This window comes from Chiloscyllium plagiosum, unplaced genomic scaffold, assembly GCF_037043375.1.
Source record: "Chiloscyllium plagiosum isolate Xiang-an unplaced genomic scaffold, Cpla_swu_hap1 HiC_scaffold_12, whole genome shotgun sequence".
Classification (NCBI taxonomy): domain Eukaryota; kingdom Metazoa; phylum Chordata; class Chondrichthyes; order Orectolobiformes; family Hemiscylliidae; genus Chiloscyllium; species Chiloscyllium plagiosum.
Window position 1 is genome coordinate 44,911,172 of NW_028270150.1, and position 19,033 is coordinate 44,930,204.

General features: G+C 38.9%; 1 protein-coding gene across 28 annotated transcripts in view; it reads right to left on the bottom strand.

Annotated features, from left to right (window-relative positions):
• stxbp5l (syntaxin binding protein 5L) overlaps positions 1-19,033 on the bottom strand; it is a 546,418-nt gene that overhangs the window by 224,514 nt on the left and 302,871 nt on the right. For all 28 annotated transcript variants that reach the window (XM_087992753.1, XM_087992749.1, XM_087992757.1 and 25 more), the window contains exon 10: positions 2,940-3,094. In XM_087992753.1, the coding sequence (XP_087848879.1) occupies positions 2,940-3,094 (155 nt within the window). The remainder of the gene's footprint in view (positions 1-2,939; positions 3,095-19,033) is intronic.

Below are 19,033 nucleotides of genomic sequence, written 5' to 3' on the forward strand. Positions count from 1 at the left end.
GCATTTTAGGAAATCTTAGCAGGACTTATACACTTAATGGTAAGGTCCTGGGGTGTGTTGCTGAACAAAGAGACCTTGGAGTGCAGGTTCATAGCTCCTTGAAAGTGGAGTCGCAGGTAGATAGGATAGTGAAGAAGGCATTTGGTATGCTTTCCTTTATTGGTCAGAGTATTGAGTACAGGAGTTGGGAGGTCATGTTGCGACTGTACAGGACATTGGTTAGGCTACTGTTGGAATATTGCATGCAATTCTGGTTTCCTTCCTATTGGAAAGATGTTGTGAAACTTGAAAGGGTTCAGAAAAGATTTGCAAGGATGTTGCCAGGGTTGGAGGATTTGAGCTATAGGGCAACGCTGAACAGGCTGGGGCTGTTTTCCCTGAAGAGTCAGAGGCTGAGGGGTGACCTTATAGAGGTTTACAAAATTATGAGGGGCATGGATAGGGTAAATAGGCAAAGTCTTTTCCCTGCGGTCAGGGAGTCCAGAAGTAGAGGGCATAGGTTTAGGGTGAGCGGGGAAAGATATAAAAGAGACCTACATGGCAACGTTTTCACACAGAGGGTGGTACGTGTATGGCTTGAGCTGCCAGAGGATATGGTGGAGGCTGGTACAATTGCAACATTTAAGAGGCATTTGGATGGGTATATGAATAGGAAGGGTTTGGAGCGATATGGGCCGGGTGCTGGCAGGTGGGACTAGATTTGGTTGGGATATCTGGTCGGCAAGGACGGGTTGGACCGAAGGGTCTGTTTCCATGCTGTACATCTCTATGAGCTGAAAAATGTGTTGCTGGAAAAGTGCAGCAGGCCAGGCAGCATCCAAGGAGCAGGAGAATCGACGTTTCGGGCATAAGCCCTTCTTCAGGAATATGCCCGAAACGTTGATTCTCCTGCTCCTTGGATGCTGCCTGACCTGCTGCGCCTTTCCACCAACACATTTTTCAGCTCTGATCTCCAGCATCTGCAGTCCTCACTTTCTCCTAGTACATCTCTATGACTCTAATGCTGATCTTCTAACTGTATTACTTCTTTATTTTTCTTATTTTTATCTAATATTTTTGTACCTATGTATCTTTGTACCTAAAATGGTGCTGGAAATTGGCACTTTGTACACTTTTCGCTGTACTCATATATCCCTGTATATGTGACAATAAAACTAATTCTAAACGTGTATCCCAGAGGTCATTAGTGATCCAGACATGTTAATAACCATTAATCTTGCTTTGGTCACTGAGACTAGCATTTATATTCCACATTTATTAATTGGTTTTGATTCCCTCAGCTAGCATGGTAGGATTTGAATATATGTTCCCACAGCTTTACTCTAGGCTTCTTTCTTACTAGTCCAGTGATTTTGTCACTATGCTATTGTTTCACCCCGCTTGCTGCTAATGCAAAGTGAGGTGGACATGTAAGCTGCGAGGAAGACTCAAAGTGATCACAAAGAAATTACAGATAGGTTAATTGAGCGGACAACAGGTTGGGAGATGGAATATAATGTTACCTCCATGCCAAATCTTCTCTATAACTATGGCATGTAAAGCCCATATGTTTAGTCTTCATTTTATTTGATTTTGGCATTACACTATAAACCTAACATTGAATGTAAAGAGTAGTACAAGTTAATGGTATACAACTTCTTTCTCTGCCATCCTCGATCTTCATTTTGCATTGTTTTGAACAGTTTCCAGTGTTAACAGTTGCACATTGCAATGGAAAACTTGACAATCACGCCACGTTGAGGCAATTCAGTTTAGATACTCCTTGTAATTCTAGGTACGAGAGGATCCAAAGTCATGTCTGACTATTTTCAAAGCTATTTTTAATATATGTTGTCAGGGACGGCACTATAGTTTTACAGCTTTGAAAATATTGTTCTGGCATCTTGATGTGTTATACTGAAAACTGAAATGCTTCCATGTGTTTTTTTTTAAATAGACTGAGCAGGAATTTCTAGGAATTGCACTGCTTTTCTCAGCACATTTTCCCAGAATTGGCTAAATCAGAACAAAAGATTGAGCAATTTAATGTGTGAGTTACATGCAGTACAAGTGCATGTCCTGTGCCTTTTAGGCTTGTTTAAAAATGTGTGTCAGATTGCAGCCATACCTCTAGACCAAATTAATCAATTCTGGTGATTGCATCTAATCAGGACTCATTGATGAGGCTTAAACTGGATGTTTTGACTGCAAATCATTAATTACTATGTTTTTAAACTACTTAAATAATATTTAGCCAATGTAACTTGCAAATAGTTCAGAATGGTTTTTAAAATTGTTTTCAGTTATTTAACATTTGATGAATCACAGGTGTACCAAAAACTGATTAAAAAGTTAGTAAATGATAAATCATTTTAATATTAATCTATTAATAAAATGCAATATATTAATAAAGTTGAAACATATTCATAAAAGCACATCAATTTTTCACTTCTAATTAAATCAGGTAATAAAAATGTTGTAAAATAATTACTGGAAGATTTTACATGATGCAAAATCTCTATGACTCTAAATACATTTGAGGAGAAACTTGGGGGCAGAAAGCACTTCCAACACAAAAAAGTGAATGCTTGAGTATAATTTCCACCCCAGTTGCCAACTGTGTCTGGAGTTGAAACTCTTGGTTAGTGAGCTTAATGTGCACAGAGAATGGTTAGATGACTTTAAACTTTAACTTTTACAAATAAAAGGACAATGGAATTATTGTGAACTTTCCTTGGACCCAATTGTTTACACTGATGTCTCTTTACATTGATTTTTATCTTCCAGTGTATCCTCAATATATTTTGGTGTAAGCTGGTGACACCAAGATCAGCCTAAATTTCATTATATACCTTTAGATTTAATGCTGGTTTGAGCAAATTCTGGGCTATTATTTCAAGCATAACTGCACATTCTTTTTAAAGAGTTCAGTAAAACTCGAACAGTTGACTTATTCTTACCATTTGGATACGGTGTTTCACAAAGAGCTAGGAAGTCCACTATTGGATAATCCATTTCCAAAACTGTAATAGATTTGCCATGCATAATTGTCAGGCTGGGTCTTCTGCACCCTTTATCATAGGAAAGTCCTCCAGAAAATATGATAAATGGTTCACTAGAAGGTGAAAATCATACAGTTTACAATTGATATTTATTTAATAAATTAAATATATGCTTTTTTCAGTATTTGTAGGTATCACATTTTGTTGCAGGTAAAAAATAGTCTTAAAACTCATTATTTCTAAAGTGTAACTTCAAGAAATGTTTGTCAGTTTTAAATGCCCCTGAACAAGCAACAATGTCAAGCTCTAATTACTCATAGCAAATAAACTTTTGGCTCTCAAAAGACTAGGCAAACTGAAAAACAGTTCCAGCTTCACAGCAGATTAATACAGTCTATTGGGCATTATATAGTTTTTTAAAATTTATTCATTTTGTGGGATGTGAACTTCACTGGCTGGCCAGCATTTACTGCCTGTCCCTAGTTGCCCTTGAGAAGGTGGTGCTGAATTCAGCCTTCTTGAACGGCTGAAATCCACCTTTTGAAGGTTGACTCACAATGCCATTTAGGGAGGGAATTCTAGGATTTTGACCCAACGACAGTGAAGGAATGGCGATATATTTCCAAGTCAAGATGGTGAATGATTTGGAGGGGAACTTAAAGGTGGTGGTATTCCCATTTATCTGCTGCCCTGGTCTTCTACAAGGAAGTGGTTATGAGTTTGGAAGGTTCTATCTGAGGATCTTTGGTGAATTTCTGCAGTGCATCTTGTAGGTAGTACACACTGTCACTACTTAGGGCCAATGGTAGAGGGAGTTGATGCTTGTGGATGTAATGCCAGTCAAGTGGGCTATTTTGTCCTGGATGGTATCAAGCTTCTTGAGTGTTGTTGAGGCTGCACTCATCCAGGCAAGCGGAGAGTAGTCCATCATACTCCTGACTTGTAGATGATGCACAGCTTTAGGAGTCAGGAGGTAAGTTATTCGTTGTAGTATCCCTAGCCACTAACCTGCTCTTGTAACCACTGCATTTATGTGGTGAATCCAGTTGAGTTTCTGATGAATGATAACTCCCACGGTGCTGATAGTGGGGGATTCAGTGATGGTAACACCATTGAATGTCAAGGGGTCATAGTTAGATTGTCTCTTATTGGTGATCGTCACAGCTTGGCATTTGTATGGCATGAATGTTACTTGCTACTTGTCAGCCCAAGCCTGGAATTGTCCAGATCTTGTTGCATTTGGACATGGACTGCTTCTGTGTCTGAGGAGTTGCGAATGGTGCTGAACATTGTACAATCATTGGCAATCATCCCCATTTCTGATCTCATGGTGGAGGGAAGGTCATTGATGAAGCAGCTGAAGGTGGTTGAGCCTAGGACACTATCCTGAGGGACTCATGCAGAGATGTCCTGGAGTTAAGCTGACTGACCTCCAACAATCATGACCATCTTCCTATGTGTCAAGTATGACTCTAACCACCAGAGGGTTTGCCCCCAATATCCACTGATACCAGTTTTGCTTGGGTTCCTTGATGCCACACTCAGTCAAATGCAGCCTGGACATCAAGGGCTGTCACTCTCACCTCACCTCTGCAATTCAGCTCTTTTGTCCACATTTGAATCAATGCTGTAATGAGGTCAGGAGCTGAGTGACCCTGGCAGAACCCAAACTGGGCATCACTGGGCAGCTTATTGCTGAGCAGGTGATGCTTGAATGCGCTATTGATAACACCTCCCATCACTTTACTGATTATCAAGACTAGACTGATGGGGTGGCCAGCTTGGATTCGTCCTACTAGTTATGTACAGGACACACTTGAACAATTACCGGAACAGCTTTGCTAGGAGAGTGGCAGATTCTGGAGCACATGTCTTCAGTACTATTGTTGTCAGGGCCTATAGCCTTTGCAGTATCCAGCACCTCCATAGCTAATACCAGGGATGTGATAAATCAGCCCAAAGCATCTCTTTGCTTGGGTGATCGGTACCTGGGTATAGAAATGCCTCAATTTAGCCTAATTTTCAATTCCATCAATATGGATATAAATTGACAGTTTCAAAAAGGTGTAGTCCATTCATACTGAATAATCTTAATTAACCAATTACCTGACTTCAGCTAATACGACAAAAGCAACATCACAATGGAATTACGAATTTTCTTGCTTTTGTGAAAAAACTTGTTCTTTGAACATGGGCATCACTGGCTAGATCAGCATTTACTGCCCTCCCCAATTGCCCAGAAGGTAGTTAAGAATCAACTATCTTGCTGCGTTTCTGGAGTTACTTGAAGGCCAGCCCAGGTAAAGATGACAGATTTCTTTCCCAGAAGGATGTTGGCTGTTTAATGAAAATTGACATTAAGTTCACTTCGTACTGAGAATTTTTATTGAATTCTAATTTCAGCATTTGTCATAGTGGGTTTTGAGCTGATGTCTGATGTTGTGAATGAGAACTTTGAGGAGCCGGGATACAGGTTTGAACAGATCAAGATTGATGAAGTTGATGCACTGGAAATTTTGGCAAACATTAAAATTGATAAGTCCCCAGGGCCAGACCAGATTTATCCCAGGCTGCTCCGGGAAGCAAGAAAGGAGGTTGCTAAGCCGCGGGCAAAGATCTTTGCTTCCTCACTCTCCACGGGAGTCGTACCGGAAGATTGGAAGGAGGTGAATGTTGTTCCTCTTTACAAGAAAGGTAACAGGGAAATCCCTGGCAAATACAGACCAGTTAGTCTTACGTCTATGGTCAGCAAGGTTTTGGAAAGAATTCTGAGGGATAGGATTTATGAGTATCTGGAAAAGCATAGCATGATTAAAGGCAGACAGTATGGCTTTGTGAGGGGCAGGTCATGCCTCACTAATCTTATTGAGTTCTTTGAGGAGGTGACAAGATAGGTCAACCAAGGTCAAGCAGTGGATGTGGTGTATATGAACTTAAGCAGGGCATTTGACAAGGTTCCCCATGGTAGGCTCATTCATAAAGTCAGGAAGTATGGGATACAGGGAGATTTGGCTATCTGGATTCAGAATTGGTTGGCTGAAAGAAGGCAGAGAGTGGTTGTAGATGGAAAGTATTCTGCCTGGAGGTCAGTGGTGAGTGGTGTCCCGCAGGGCTCCATTCTTGTGCCTCTACTCTTTGTAGTTTTTATAAATAACTTGGATGAGGAGGTTGAGGGGTGGGTTAGTAAATTTTGCTGATGACACAAAGGTTTGAGTTGCCATTGATAGCATTGAGGGCTATTGCAGGTTGCAGCACGACATAGACAGAATGCAGAGCTGGGCTGAGAAATGGCAAATGGAGTTCAATCTGGATAAATGCGAAGTGATGCATTTTGGAAGGAAGGAACCTGAATGCTGAATATAGGATTAAAGACAGGATTCTTGGCAGTGTGGAGGAACAGAGGGATCTTGGTGTTCAAGTACATAGATCCCTCAAAGTTGCCACCCAAGTGGATAGGGTTGTTAAGAAAGCATATGGTGTTTTGGCTTTCATTAAGGGGGGGTCGGGTTTAAGAGCTGTGAGGTTTTGCCACAGCTCTACAAGTCCCTGGTGAGACCACACTTGGAATATTGTGTCCAGCTCTGATTGCTCTACTATAGGAAAAATACAGGGGCTTTGGAGAGGGTGCAAAGAAGGTTTACCAGGATGCTGCCTGGTAAATAGCCAGAGACTTTTCCCCAGGGTTGGACTGCCTAGCATGAGGGGTTCATAGTTTTAAGATTTTAGTAGGAAGGTATAGAGGAGACATCAGAGGTAAGTTCTTTACACAGAGAGTTATGAATGTATGGAGTGTGTTGCTAGCGGTAGTGGTGGAAGCAGAGTTGTTAGGGACATTTAAGCGACTGCTGGACATGCACATGGACAGCAGTAAATTGAGGGGTGCATAGGTTAGGTTATTTTATTTTACATTCGGATTAATCCTCGGCACAACGTCATGGGCTAAAGGGCCTGTCTGTGCTGTACTTTTCTATGTTCTTTGTTCTAACATCAGTTTTGGACTCTGAATTGCCACCCTAATGACATTCACACTACACCACTCCTGCTAATACACCTCCTAAGCCAAACTATGGACTGCACAGTTTTTAGTTGGCTTATCCAAATTCTAAATATGATTAATGTACAAATGTAAAGCAGTCAGTTACAAACCTCCCTGACACTTTCAAACACAGCAATCAGGGATTAATGATAAGGAAAATTCCCCAATTAAAAAAAGGAAAATCTGTAGCAAGAAATGTCCACTGAAAACAAGAACATGCTGGAAGTACTTAACAGCTCTGTCAGCTTCTTTGGAAAGAGAAGTAAAGTTAACAACTGGATTTCACCTGCACTATTCTCTCTGTCTTGCTCATTCTCTTCCTCAGAGGACATCACACCCCTCCACTGATCTGATTGTGATGGGAGGAGTGCAATTTCTCTTTGTCGTGTCACTTTTCAACTGGACACAACATAAATTCAATTGTTTGACCCAGTTCCTGATATGGCCAATTGTTTGTTTTCTTTATATTAGACTTAGAGTAAAAAAGATAAATAAAATAGCTTTTTTTAATAAACACAAATTATTAATTTATTATAAAACAAAACTTATTCATGCAAGATGTAAAACTGATTAATATACATGGTTTATAATATGGAGAATGGGGAAAAATGGATACCTCTGTCGAGATTTGCTTTGGAAAAAATACTTTTAGCCAACAATACTTAATTCTTGATGGATAAAAAGGATAAGATGTGGAATGTTCAGATGGCAGTCAATCTGGTATTCTGGCACAATCAGACAGTCATTAGACACTTGCAGTTGTCTTTGTGATATTGCAGATGTAGCTTGCTCAGGAAATAGAGTATTGAGAGGTCTTCTAAATGCTCTTCAAGGAAACAATAAAATTCCACACTGGAATCATATAACAATGGTGTTTCAGAAAGGCCAAGAGAAGAGCTGTGTTTTCCCCAACTAACATCCAAAACAATATCTAAACAAGACAGGCATAAAATCTAATCAAATTTTTGAGTCCAAGCAATTAATTGAAGTTATATGATTTCCTATAAGTGTCTTTTAAAAGTATCCAATGTGTTCTTGTATTGATATTTTTAAAACCAAAAAGTCCAAGAATTCATAGAACTTGAAGTAAAAGCCATTTTCCATGATGCTTCAAAATTCACATTTTCAAAAGAATATGAAGTGCTTGTAATAATAACTAATCTAGGGTTACTTCCCTTTGCTGGACTATGTTGTGCAGAATTCAGAAGATCAAGACTTTTTAAGAAACTTTGATAGGTAACTAATGAAGGACTTGTCCCAAACAGTCAAATAATTAAAACATATTTTAAGCAGGGTGATATGTTACTTGATGTATCATTTTTATTCTTTGGGGTGTAATCCATCGTGCATGAACAGTATTGAAGAGAATCAACTCAGAGCTTTTCCTCTGTACATCATGTTCATGTTCATGTTACCGTCTAAATACTGCCCCCTACTGTGGAAGACAATGTTATTTTCTACCTTTCTCTGATCAGCAAATAATTTCAAATTCTGCCAGCAACACATCACAATCCTTCTACAAATTCTGCCTGACCACAAATATGTCAAAAGCTGAAACGTATAGATTGGCTCTTTACATAGTCTGTAAATAGCTTTTGTATAATCCATCTTGTTTCATCATACCTGCTGTTTCAGATCTTATGATCTAGTTAAAACTATTGAGATTTAAAGAAAGGTTCAAACATTCGATGTTAACTGAAATAAATTATCCATGGTTTAATACAAATAAATGTTACTATACAAGAAACAAGTAAAACAAAACACAGCTAAATAAACACTGTTTTAGGTATGATTTGGAGATGCTGGTGTTGGACTGGGGTGTACAAAGTTACAAATCACACAACACCAGGTTATAGTCCAACAGGTTTAATTGGAAGGCCACTAGCTTTCGGAGTGACGCTCCTTCATCACCTGATGAAGGAGCGTCGCTCCGAAAGCTAGTGTTCTTCCAATTAAACCTGTTGGACTATAACCTGGTGTTGTGTGATTTTTAACTCTATTTTAGGTAAATAGTTATACTTAATACTCAAAAAAATCACATTCATATATGTTTCAGACTAAAATTCTCAATGGAACCTCTCTTTTCTCCTTATGGCTTACCCCAAATGACCTTTGACTATTTATCTGGATTTTGAAGGTTTCTGCACTTCCTGAGGTCAAACCAGAATGCCACAATTCTCTGGAATTCATTTAGATTTCTCCTTAGTGTTCTTGCTATTCTCAAAGGTCTGAAATTTCACGGGGATCCTTCTATTAGGTAACATCTGAGCAGTTCTTCAGTTTCTGTTGAAAACCTCTTTACTTTGGAATTCTTAGCTTAAATGTAGGCTTCACTGCATTTTTGCTTAATGCCTTGACCTCAGAAATACTTCTGATTTCTGATAGACCTTTTCCTTCTAGTTAACAGCTGCTTTTCAGCTCTTAGTGGATTCTTTGGTTTTCTGAGCGCGAACTCAAGTCTTACACAAAAGAACTTGGATACTTTCAGCTCCAATACTAAAGGTTTTCGGGAATAAAACTCCCATAGACAGCTTTCCAGAATTCAAACTGAGATTCCACCCTTAGTTACTCATCTGAATGGCAACAAAGGATATTTAAGCTGCCTGACAGATTTTTAGGTTAATTAACTTTTCAGAAGACATTTGGAAAATATGGCTTGCACACTAGTTGACAAACTTTTGCATTCTGGCACTGCAGCAGCATATTGATAGCAGTGTATCCATGATCATGCATGTTCAGCAAGTTAGGGTGCATAAAGGGAATGAACTATGTGGACCACTCTGGTTGAATAATATGCAGACTTTGCAAGATGCAGCAACATCTGTTTCTTATACTGCATGTTATCAGGTAGCCCTTTAGTACTGCTAGAAGCATTACAATTGAATTTCACAGTCAATTAGTTTTCATTGTGAATCTCTTTGTATTAAATTAGGGTATTTCTGCAGAATGAAGGAACAAGGGTTGTCTAGTTAAAAAACAACAATTTGTATTTAGATATAAATATTAATACTGTAAAACAAATATAGTAAAACATTCCAAAATGCTTCATAAGAGCATATACCAATAAAAAGAGAGAATAATATGCATATTCTAATGTCATAAAAGCCAGCAATTCCAATACTTTCTTGCAATTCATAATTCTTCAATCAATGTTCTGCCTATTCCACACCTTTGAAATAGCCTGATTCAGTCACACTTGTGACTGCAGTGTAATTTTTCTCCTCAGTTTTCTTACATTCTCTCCAGTCTTTTACACATTTAACTTGCTTTTCTGATGCTATTTCTCCTTCCTTTGTGGAAAAAGGTGTAATGCCCTGACTTGGTTTCAGGCTTACCTATGCAGTAGGTAGACAGTTGAAGTCATACCTGCCACTTAGGAAAATGGTTGTAATTGTTGGAGGTTAGTCATCTCTGCTCCAGGATATCTCTACAAGATGAATGTACAATAGATCAGCACCACTGTGACTCCTAAGATATGAAGTAGTCCATTTTCAAATTCAACAAGTCCTGGATAATATCCAAGTTTAGGCTTAAAAGTGGTAAATAACATTTGCAGCACAAAAACGCCAAGCACTGACCATCTCCAATAAAAGACAATCTAATTACCACCCCTTGACATTCAATGGCATTACCATCACTGAATCCCCCACTGTCAACATCCTGGGGGTTATCATTGACCAGAAACTCAAATGGACTTGCCATATAAATACATTGGCTCCAACATCAGGTCAGATACTAGGAATACTGCAGTGAGTAATTCACTTCCTGACTCCCCAAAGCCAGTCCATCATCTACATGGTACAAGTCAGGAGTGTGATAAAATATATCCCATTTGCCTGAATAAGTACAGCACCAATAACACTCAAGAAGGTTGACACCATCCAGGAAATGCATCCAGTTTGATTGGTTCTATGTTCACAAACATCTACTCCCACCATGACTAATGCTCAGTAACACCAGTGTGTATTGTCTACCGGATGCACTACAGAAATTCACCCAAGATCTTTAGACATCACTTTCCAACTCCACAACCACAGACAAGGGCAGCAGATACATAGGAACACCTCCACCTGTAAATACCCCTCCAAGCCCTTCACCATCCTGACTTGGAAACACAGAGGAATCTCGATTATCCGAACGTGTCGGGCAGGCAGTATTTCTTTCAGATAATTCAGTTATTTGGATAATCAATTTGACTTTAAACAAGTGAAGCCATACTGATCTAATGCTGTGGTCTACTGGAAAGTTTGTTTAAATCTATAATTGTGATTCTACTATTTAAACAAACTAATCTTTGCATTCTGCAAATTGCAGGTTATGAAATCCCAGCATTGAGCAAGGTCCCAAACAGCTTTTACAATCACAAGAGCATTTGTTGGTTTCTGCTGAACTCAGTGTCACGACAGAAAGACAGAAGCATCATCTTGCGCATGTGTTTACTTTCTTTGCCATTTGTTTTCATGAACAGCCTGATACTTTTGCAAAGGGCTGTGTGACTAACCTTTATGCTAAAAAAAGTCCAGTCGTAATTGCTTGGAGTGCTTGTGTTTCTTTGTTTTTTGCCAGTGTTTTCACATGTTCTTCAGTACAGTTATTCTGAATTCACTGACCTCTTTGATGTAACGTTTTAATGGGTCCTTGAACTCTTGTTCAGATAATTCAAAATTTGGATAACCAAGGTTTCTCTGTATATTGCCTTCCTTCAGTGTGGCTGGGTCAAATACTCAAATTTCCTCCCTAAGGACATTATTGGTGAATCCACAACACTTGGGGCTGTATCAGTTTGGAAGACAGTTCATCACCACCTTTGCAAGGGTAACTCAGGATGGGCAATAAGTGCTGGTCCAACCAGCAATATCCACATCCCATAAGTGAATGAAAAAAAAGACAAAAAAAAACCTTCAATGGCTTCTTTATTGGCTCCCACACCACTATCTCTCAAATCCCTGAAGGCATGAATTCTAGTCTCTTCTTATTTCTCATTTACATACTGCTCCTCAGTGATCAACAATAGACATGTTCAAAATGTTTGCCAATGCCATTGGGATCTGTCACACCACCCCTCCAATGCATCTACATTATCAGACTGCATGCCAAATCCTTGATGAATTTCAATTTCCTTCCATTAATAAGACTGAATTGATTGAATTTGATTCCCATTGCAAGTTCCTTTTCCTCAACATCCATTCCATTCCTCTTCCTGACCATCGTTTGAGGCTGAACCAGACTCTTCAGGTCTTTGAGTTCAACTTTTAATCTCATAACCTGCCCATCACAAAAATTGCTGAATATGTCAATAATTTTGCCCACCTTTGTGGTCTCAGATGATTTGTCTGTTAAAATGCTTTGTTGGCTGGATTCACATCTTCCATAAAGTTGAACTCATCCAAAATTCTGCGATGGCATCCTTGCCAACAGTAAGTCTCAGCTATCACCCCTGTCTTCACTGACTTTCTCTAGTTCCTATTCAACCAATACCTTGATTTGAAATAAAAACAAAGTTCTGGAATTAAGTATAATACATCTGGCAGAGAAACAAGGCTGGATTGGAAAATTCCCAGCTCAGTTGCAAGCCTCAGGGAAAATGTGCCTGAATAAGCAAGATTTCATTCCAAAATAGCAGAAAGACGTTTGAGTGCACACTGGAGTCAGGCCCACCATTCTGGGAGATAGTTTAGAGACAGTCACACTGCTTGCCAAGTGATGAGGACTGGTCAATAAATCCACCTTGGATTTGTCCCAGTTGTTTTATTTAATATCAGGCCTTGTAGCCTCCAACCTTGACAATCCAACACCAGCCATAGATATTCCCTGCCAACTCATTCTTAGCCATGCCTCTGACTGATCTGGCCTCGGCATATGAACTCAGTTATTCACTTAATCTTTGGCTCATATCAGAAGATAGATCAATGACACACTCTAACGTGTATAGTAAAATGCAGTATTTGTATACATCCCTGTATTACAATGATCATATACAACGTGGTTGCAGTCATTCCCTCCTAATCAGTACACCCAATCCTGTAAAACACCTTATCAATGATGGGCATCCCCATGGTCAACCTCAGCTTCATGGTGTTTAACAGGCACTACTGAATTATAGAACCTCTACAGTGTGGAAATAGGCCTTTTGGCCCAACAAATCCACACCGACCCTATGAAGAGTCACCGATCCTACTCTATTACTCTACATTTACCCCTGGCTAATGCATCTAACCTACACACCCCTGAACATGATGGGAAATTTAGTATGGCCAATTCACTTAACCTACACATCTTTGGACAGTGGGAGGAAACCAGAGCACCCAGAGGAAACCCACGCAGACATGGGGAGAATGCGCAAACTCCACACAGACTGGCAAGCTGGAATCGAACCTGGGTCCCTGGCACTGTGAGGCAGCAGTACTAACCACTGAGCTACTGTGCTGCCCTGAAGTTCAAAGGGCAATTAGGGATGGGCAATACTTGCTCCCTCAGCCAAAGATGCTCTTATTCCACGTATGAATAAAAGAAGTGCATAACCAAATTCAGAACTTCGCCTTCCCCAAATAATTTCTTGACCACCTCCTCTACCCTAAGCCCCACATAGTTCTACATGTCCAACAGATAGAACACAACTGTGAAGAAAAATAGATAATTGCTAGGCCTTGGAATCTTTCTATGCATCGTATTCATTCACATTCAAGTTAATTGCTACACTCCTTGGAGCCTCTCAGGCAGGCTTTATCTGGAAAGATAATTTGAATTCTGTTATTTATTTCATCTCAGGTGATGCCTTTATCAAATTCACTTATTCCTCTTATATTTCCCACTGTCCTAATTATGTGTGTAAAAATACAAAAGATATTTAATTCAAACTAGTTGCTATAAGATTTGTAATATTGATTTCTATTACAAGGTCAGTTATAAAGTGTTAAAATCAGACAACTATTTCTACTTCAGCAGTTTGTTGTTAATGGGCTGTGAACTATCTATTTTTTTCAGGACATATGTGATGATGCTGCTCCTTTAACAAATTTATGTTGTCTTTGTTTTTTTTTCAAGTGGGTTGTAAAGGCAGAGGTGCCGATATGTCTGAATTGGCTACTTTAGTAACGGCTAATAGATATCGCCCAAGTCAACAATCAGAGGAAGCCTTTAGGGTTTTAAAAAAAACAGTTGTGCAAAGAAAGGGAAGTGGCCAGTTGTCCCAGCTCAGGTTTTTTTTCTAGTTTGGTTTAATTTAAAGCTACTGGTCAAAGGAAGCTGCTGGTAAAAAAAGGTTCCCGGATTCAATAGAGATTTTCTGGCTGATTCTTTCTCTGGTATGTCTCCTGTAAGAAACTGTGTTTGATCTTTCCTTTTTTGACAAGGGGGTGTTTATGGGGATGTTGCAGGAAATTGGAATAGCATCATTAAGTTGCAATAGAGTCGCTTTGGTTTTCAGATAGGCGAAGTTATCCTATAGGGCTTATGCCTGCTGATGGGCTTTTGCTCAAAACGTCGATTTTCCTGCTCCTCGGATGCTGTCTGACCTGTTGTGCTTTTCTAGCACCACACTCTCGATTCTAACCTCCAGCATCTGCAGTCCTCACTTTTGCCTAAGTTATTCCATATTCTGTTCTCTTTTGTTCGTCTTTCATTTGGTAGTCTGTAAACAAATGGTGTTTTGCTAAAACTGAGTGGTCTGACCAACTGCATAACTCCTGGAATATCCACCTCACTCCTGGATATCCACCTTAAACCTGCTTAAAACAACTAGAAATGTTAAGGTCTGGGCTACCTTCTTGCAATGTTTTCGGGGGGGGGGCTGGTCCATAAGACATAAACAAAGTCATTTTCCTAAAGCTAGTTAACTTCACATCTAGGTCTAAATGCTATATCTTTCATCCTTTTATTAAGCATTGGTTATATGTAAATTTTTTATGTTGAAATCTAACCCTTTGATTCAGAAAGATCTTTAACTAGAACCTTTTTTTAAATGTTCTAAGTAACTTTAAAGAAACACTATAATTTTAGCAGTCATTTTGATAGCTGCTTTGGGAGTTAAGCTTCATCTTGCACCTGGTGTTCATCCATTTACTGGGATAATTATCCTTTTATTAATGAAGTTTGAGGTTGGTCACTTGTCTGTATGCCAGCATACTCTTATTAAAAACTGTCTGGAATTGCGTACTTATGGCCTTGGAGTAGGTTCGTTCAAAGATGTTGTCATTTTCTTTAATTAAAGGCTGGAACAGACTACAGAGGAACCTTGATTATCCAAAGGACACAGGGTGGGAGTATTTCACTAGGTTAATCGAACACAGGATAATCGAATGCTGGATAACATAGTTAGCTAAGCATTGGGACCTTGTGATCTTGTTTGGATAATCTGAAAGATGGCTAATAGAATGCTGGATAATTGAGGTTCCTCTGTATTAGTCTTGTTTATCACCCCTTAGCCATCTTGTGTTTTAATTCCATGACAGGCTGCCTCTTTCTGTTTGTCAGCCATTTTGTACAAGCAAACATGGGCCAATTTGTTATAAGCAGGCACATGTCACCCCCCCCCGCCCCCCACAATGGGTGAATTCCATTCGCTGCACTCACGTTGATGTTATTATTTTAGAACATGTGTTCAATCTCTTTTTGAACCTGTGTTACCTTTAAAGGGTTAAGATTATAAGGATGTTGCTTAATTGGAATAACATTTCCTATATCTATGCCATGCATATTTAGATTAGATGATTAGTGTGGAAAAAGGCCCTTCTGCCCAACCAGTCCACACTGACCACCCGAAGAGTAACCCACCCAGACTAATGCATCTAACACTATGGGCAATTTACCTGACCTGCACATCTTTGGATTTTGGGAGGAAACCGGAGCACCCGGAGGAAACCCATGGAGACATGGGGACTATGTGCAAACTCCACACAGACAGTTGCCCGAGGCCAGAATCGAACCTGGGACTAACCACTGAGCCACTGTGCCGCCCACTTAGATTAGTACTCCCCCGTTTATTCACACATATTTCCACATGTGATTGTAATAACTCTTTCAGGTCATTTCAATTTGCCTCTGAAAGGTAACTCAATAAGTTATCCCATTGTTTTCAGAACTTCCTCATTGCCCAATTTAATTTGTGGAATGTCCAATTTAGAATTGTCTGAACTTAGTTCTTCACTCTGTGTTGTAAAGTAACACATTCTCCATTTGCTTTCCTTTCCTATCAAAATATCTTTTGAGCATGACATATTCTGTGAGATTTATTTTATCTGTTGTTCTTATCAAATAATTCACCTCACTCAATTGCCTTTTGATTTGAATAAACCTTTAAAGGTTCACTACCACTGGGAGTAACATTTTGTCTCCACTAGCAAAATTATGAATTTTTTATTTCTTGACTGCTTCCTGTTTCATCACATCCTGTGTTACTTTTAAATGCTGTCTAGCTAACTCACCCCCTCTATTTAATCTTTCCCTAAAATTTGACACAGTCTAAATATGTCATCTCTGAACTCTGACTTACCAATTTTACTTTAATTAATTTCAGTGGTCCTCTCACCTCATGTCCAAAAACTAATTCAAAAGGTTAGAATTTAGTTGATTCATTAGGCACATCCCTAATTGTAAAAAAAAGTACAAATGGAATTTATTTTTCCCAATCCTCTGGGTAGTCTTGAGTATAAGACCTCAACATGGTCTTTAATGTCTGTTGCCACTGTTAATGCTCCCAGCAATTCTGGATGGTATGCAATGGAATTGAATTGTTTCATTCCTAAACTATCCATAATTTTCATAAATAATTTTGATGTAAAATTTGACTCTTGATCCAACTGTACTTCTGTGGGTAGAAAAAGATTTTAGTAATGCTTCTGCAATCCTTTTAGCCATGATCATGCGTAATGGATAGGGGTCTGGAAACCTGGTAGATACATCCATTGTGGTCAAGCATAAGACGCTCTTAGAGAGACTATTATTTTGGAGGAGTTTAAAAAATCACTTCCTGAAGTGGTGAGACCTCATGGAGAAGAGCAGAGCGTTAAGACTGCAAAACTAGCAGCAGAAATTTTAGCAATCTCAATTATTCTGATTACATTCCTGGTAATTGTAAATGTAGAGCTATTGCTGCAATTATTTGTCCTTTCTCACAGACACAGGCAATGCCAACTTCAAGTTGCTTGCCAATTCTGAAAGCTCTGTTTTCTCACTTTCTGTAAAACACCTGAAGTGTCTTCTTCCACCCCCAGAAAACTCTTAGCAACTGAAAAAGTCATTATTACACAAGGTACATCTTGTTTAAACCAACCAAATGCAACAGCTGAAAACAAAAACACTCACCACCCACTGCCTTTGACTCCAATAATCCTAAACCCAATCTGGAATTAGAGATTTTGATCCCTACAAGAGCCTCCAGTTTGTTATGAACCTGAACAAACCCCTTCAAAATATATTAAGAAGGTAACCTAGACCCTAATTTTTTTTTAATTTTAGAGGTTAGTGTAAGGCGTTGCATTCCAGATTAAATTCAATTGGTCAAACTCAGCAAAAAGCACTTTATTTTTACACTACAGCTAAAATACTGACAAAATAAAAATAAAAGAGCTGGCTAACCAAAATAATACATATATTAACTACTACTAATTAACTGCTTCAATATAGTAACAGCCCATAAACACATCCTTGGCAAAGGCAAATTCTGTAAAATAGATTGTCTCACATGTAATTCTAGCAGCAGGAAGAGAACCCCAGCTTTTACCTGTAACAGAGAGAGGAATAGGAGCTTCCACATGCAGCTTCAAGGCCCCAGCAACTGCAGAAAGCTAAAACTAAAAATCTTGGTTCTGTGGGAGTTTGACTCCACTTTTCAGGCTGCTGCTGCTGTTCCAAGTGTAAAATAAAAACCAAGTCCTCTCATGCTGTTAACTTATTGGCTTTGAGCAGACTGCCCGGACCTCGGTCTCAACCTTTCTTCATTAAAAAAAAGGATAAAATACACCTCTTAAAACCATAGTATCATCACAGTCTCCACTTTCCCTTCTGACACCTCATAACTTGGCTTCTTTGTCTATCAAAAGACTATCAATTCAATCATCCAGCTACCACTGTATTTTTTCTATCTCTAGATGTGGCCTCCTATATATAGATGCAGTAAAGCCTCCTACTTTTATATTTCATTCCCATTGCAATAAATGTCAACATTTCCCTGACCTTCCTAATTATGTACCAGAACATCAAGTCCTGCAATCCTACTCTATTTTAAGTAATATACTGTCTTTCTCTTCTCCTGCCAAAAAGGAAATGTTCACATTTCCCACATTATATTCCACCTTCCAAATTTTGCCCATTCACTTAACCTATCTATGTCACTTTGTAAACCTCCTCTCGATGGCTTACTTTCTTAATTATCTTGGTTTGATGATGAATTTAAGTCATTGATAAGGATTATAAATAATTGTGGCTGCGGCACTAATCCCTTTAACATTTCACAAGTTACAGTTTGACAACCTGAAAATGATCCATTTATTCCTATTGTCTGCTTTCAGTCAGTAAAAGAATCCTTTCTCCATGTTAATATGTTACATTATTCACTATATGTTGTTATGTAATGTAATAATCTTTGAAATTGAACCTTATCAAAGGCCTTTTGGAAATCCAAGTACATTACAGTTATCCACCTTGCTTGCTGGATCCTCAAAAATTCTAATAAATTAGTTAAACACAAACTTAAAGTTTAATGCCATTCAAGTACTTAATCCCCCCCAATAAAATCAAACATTTCTATTCATGGACTAATATCAAAAACAGCTAATCCCTTAATAACCTTGAGGAAGTGTTGAACAGTGAGTTTACAGTAGCCTAGCCCTAATTGTAACAATGTTGTAGAAGCAGTTAAGCCCTCGTATTTATGTTAACCAATGACTATTGAAATTCGAGGTACAAATTGACATTATCCAGCTTCTAGAGCATTTGTATGTCCACCATGAAGTTGTAGAACATACTCTACTAGTTAAGGATATTCCTTGAATGAAAATCAATCGACTCATCCTGTGCA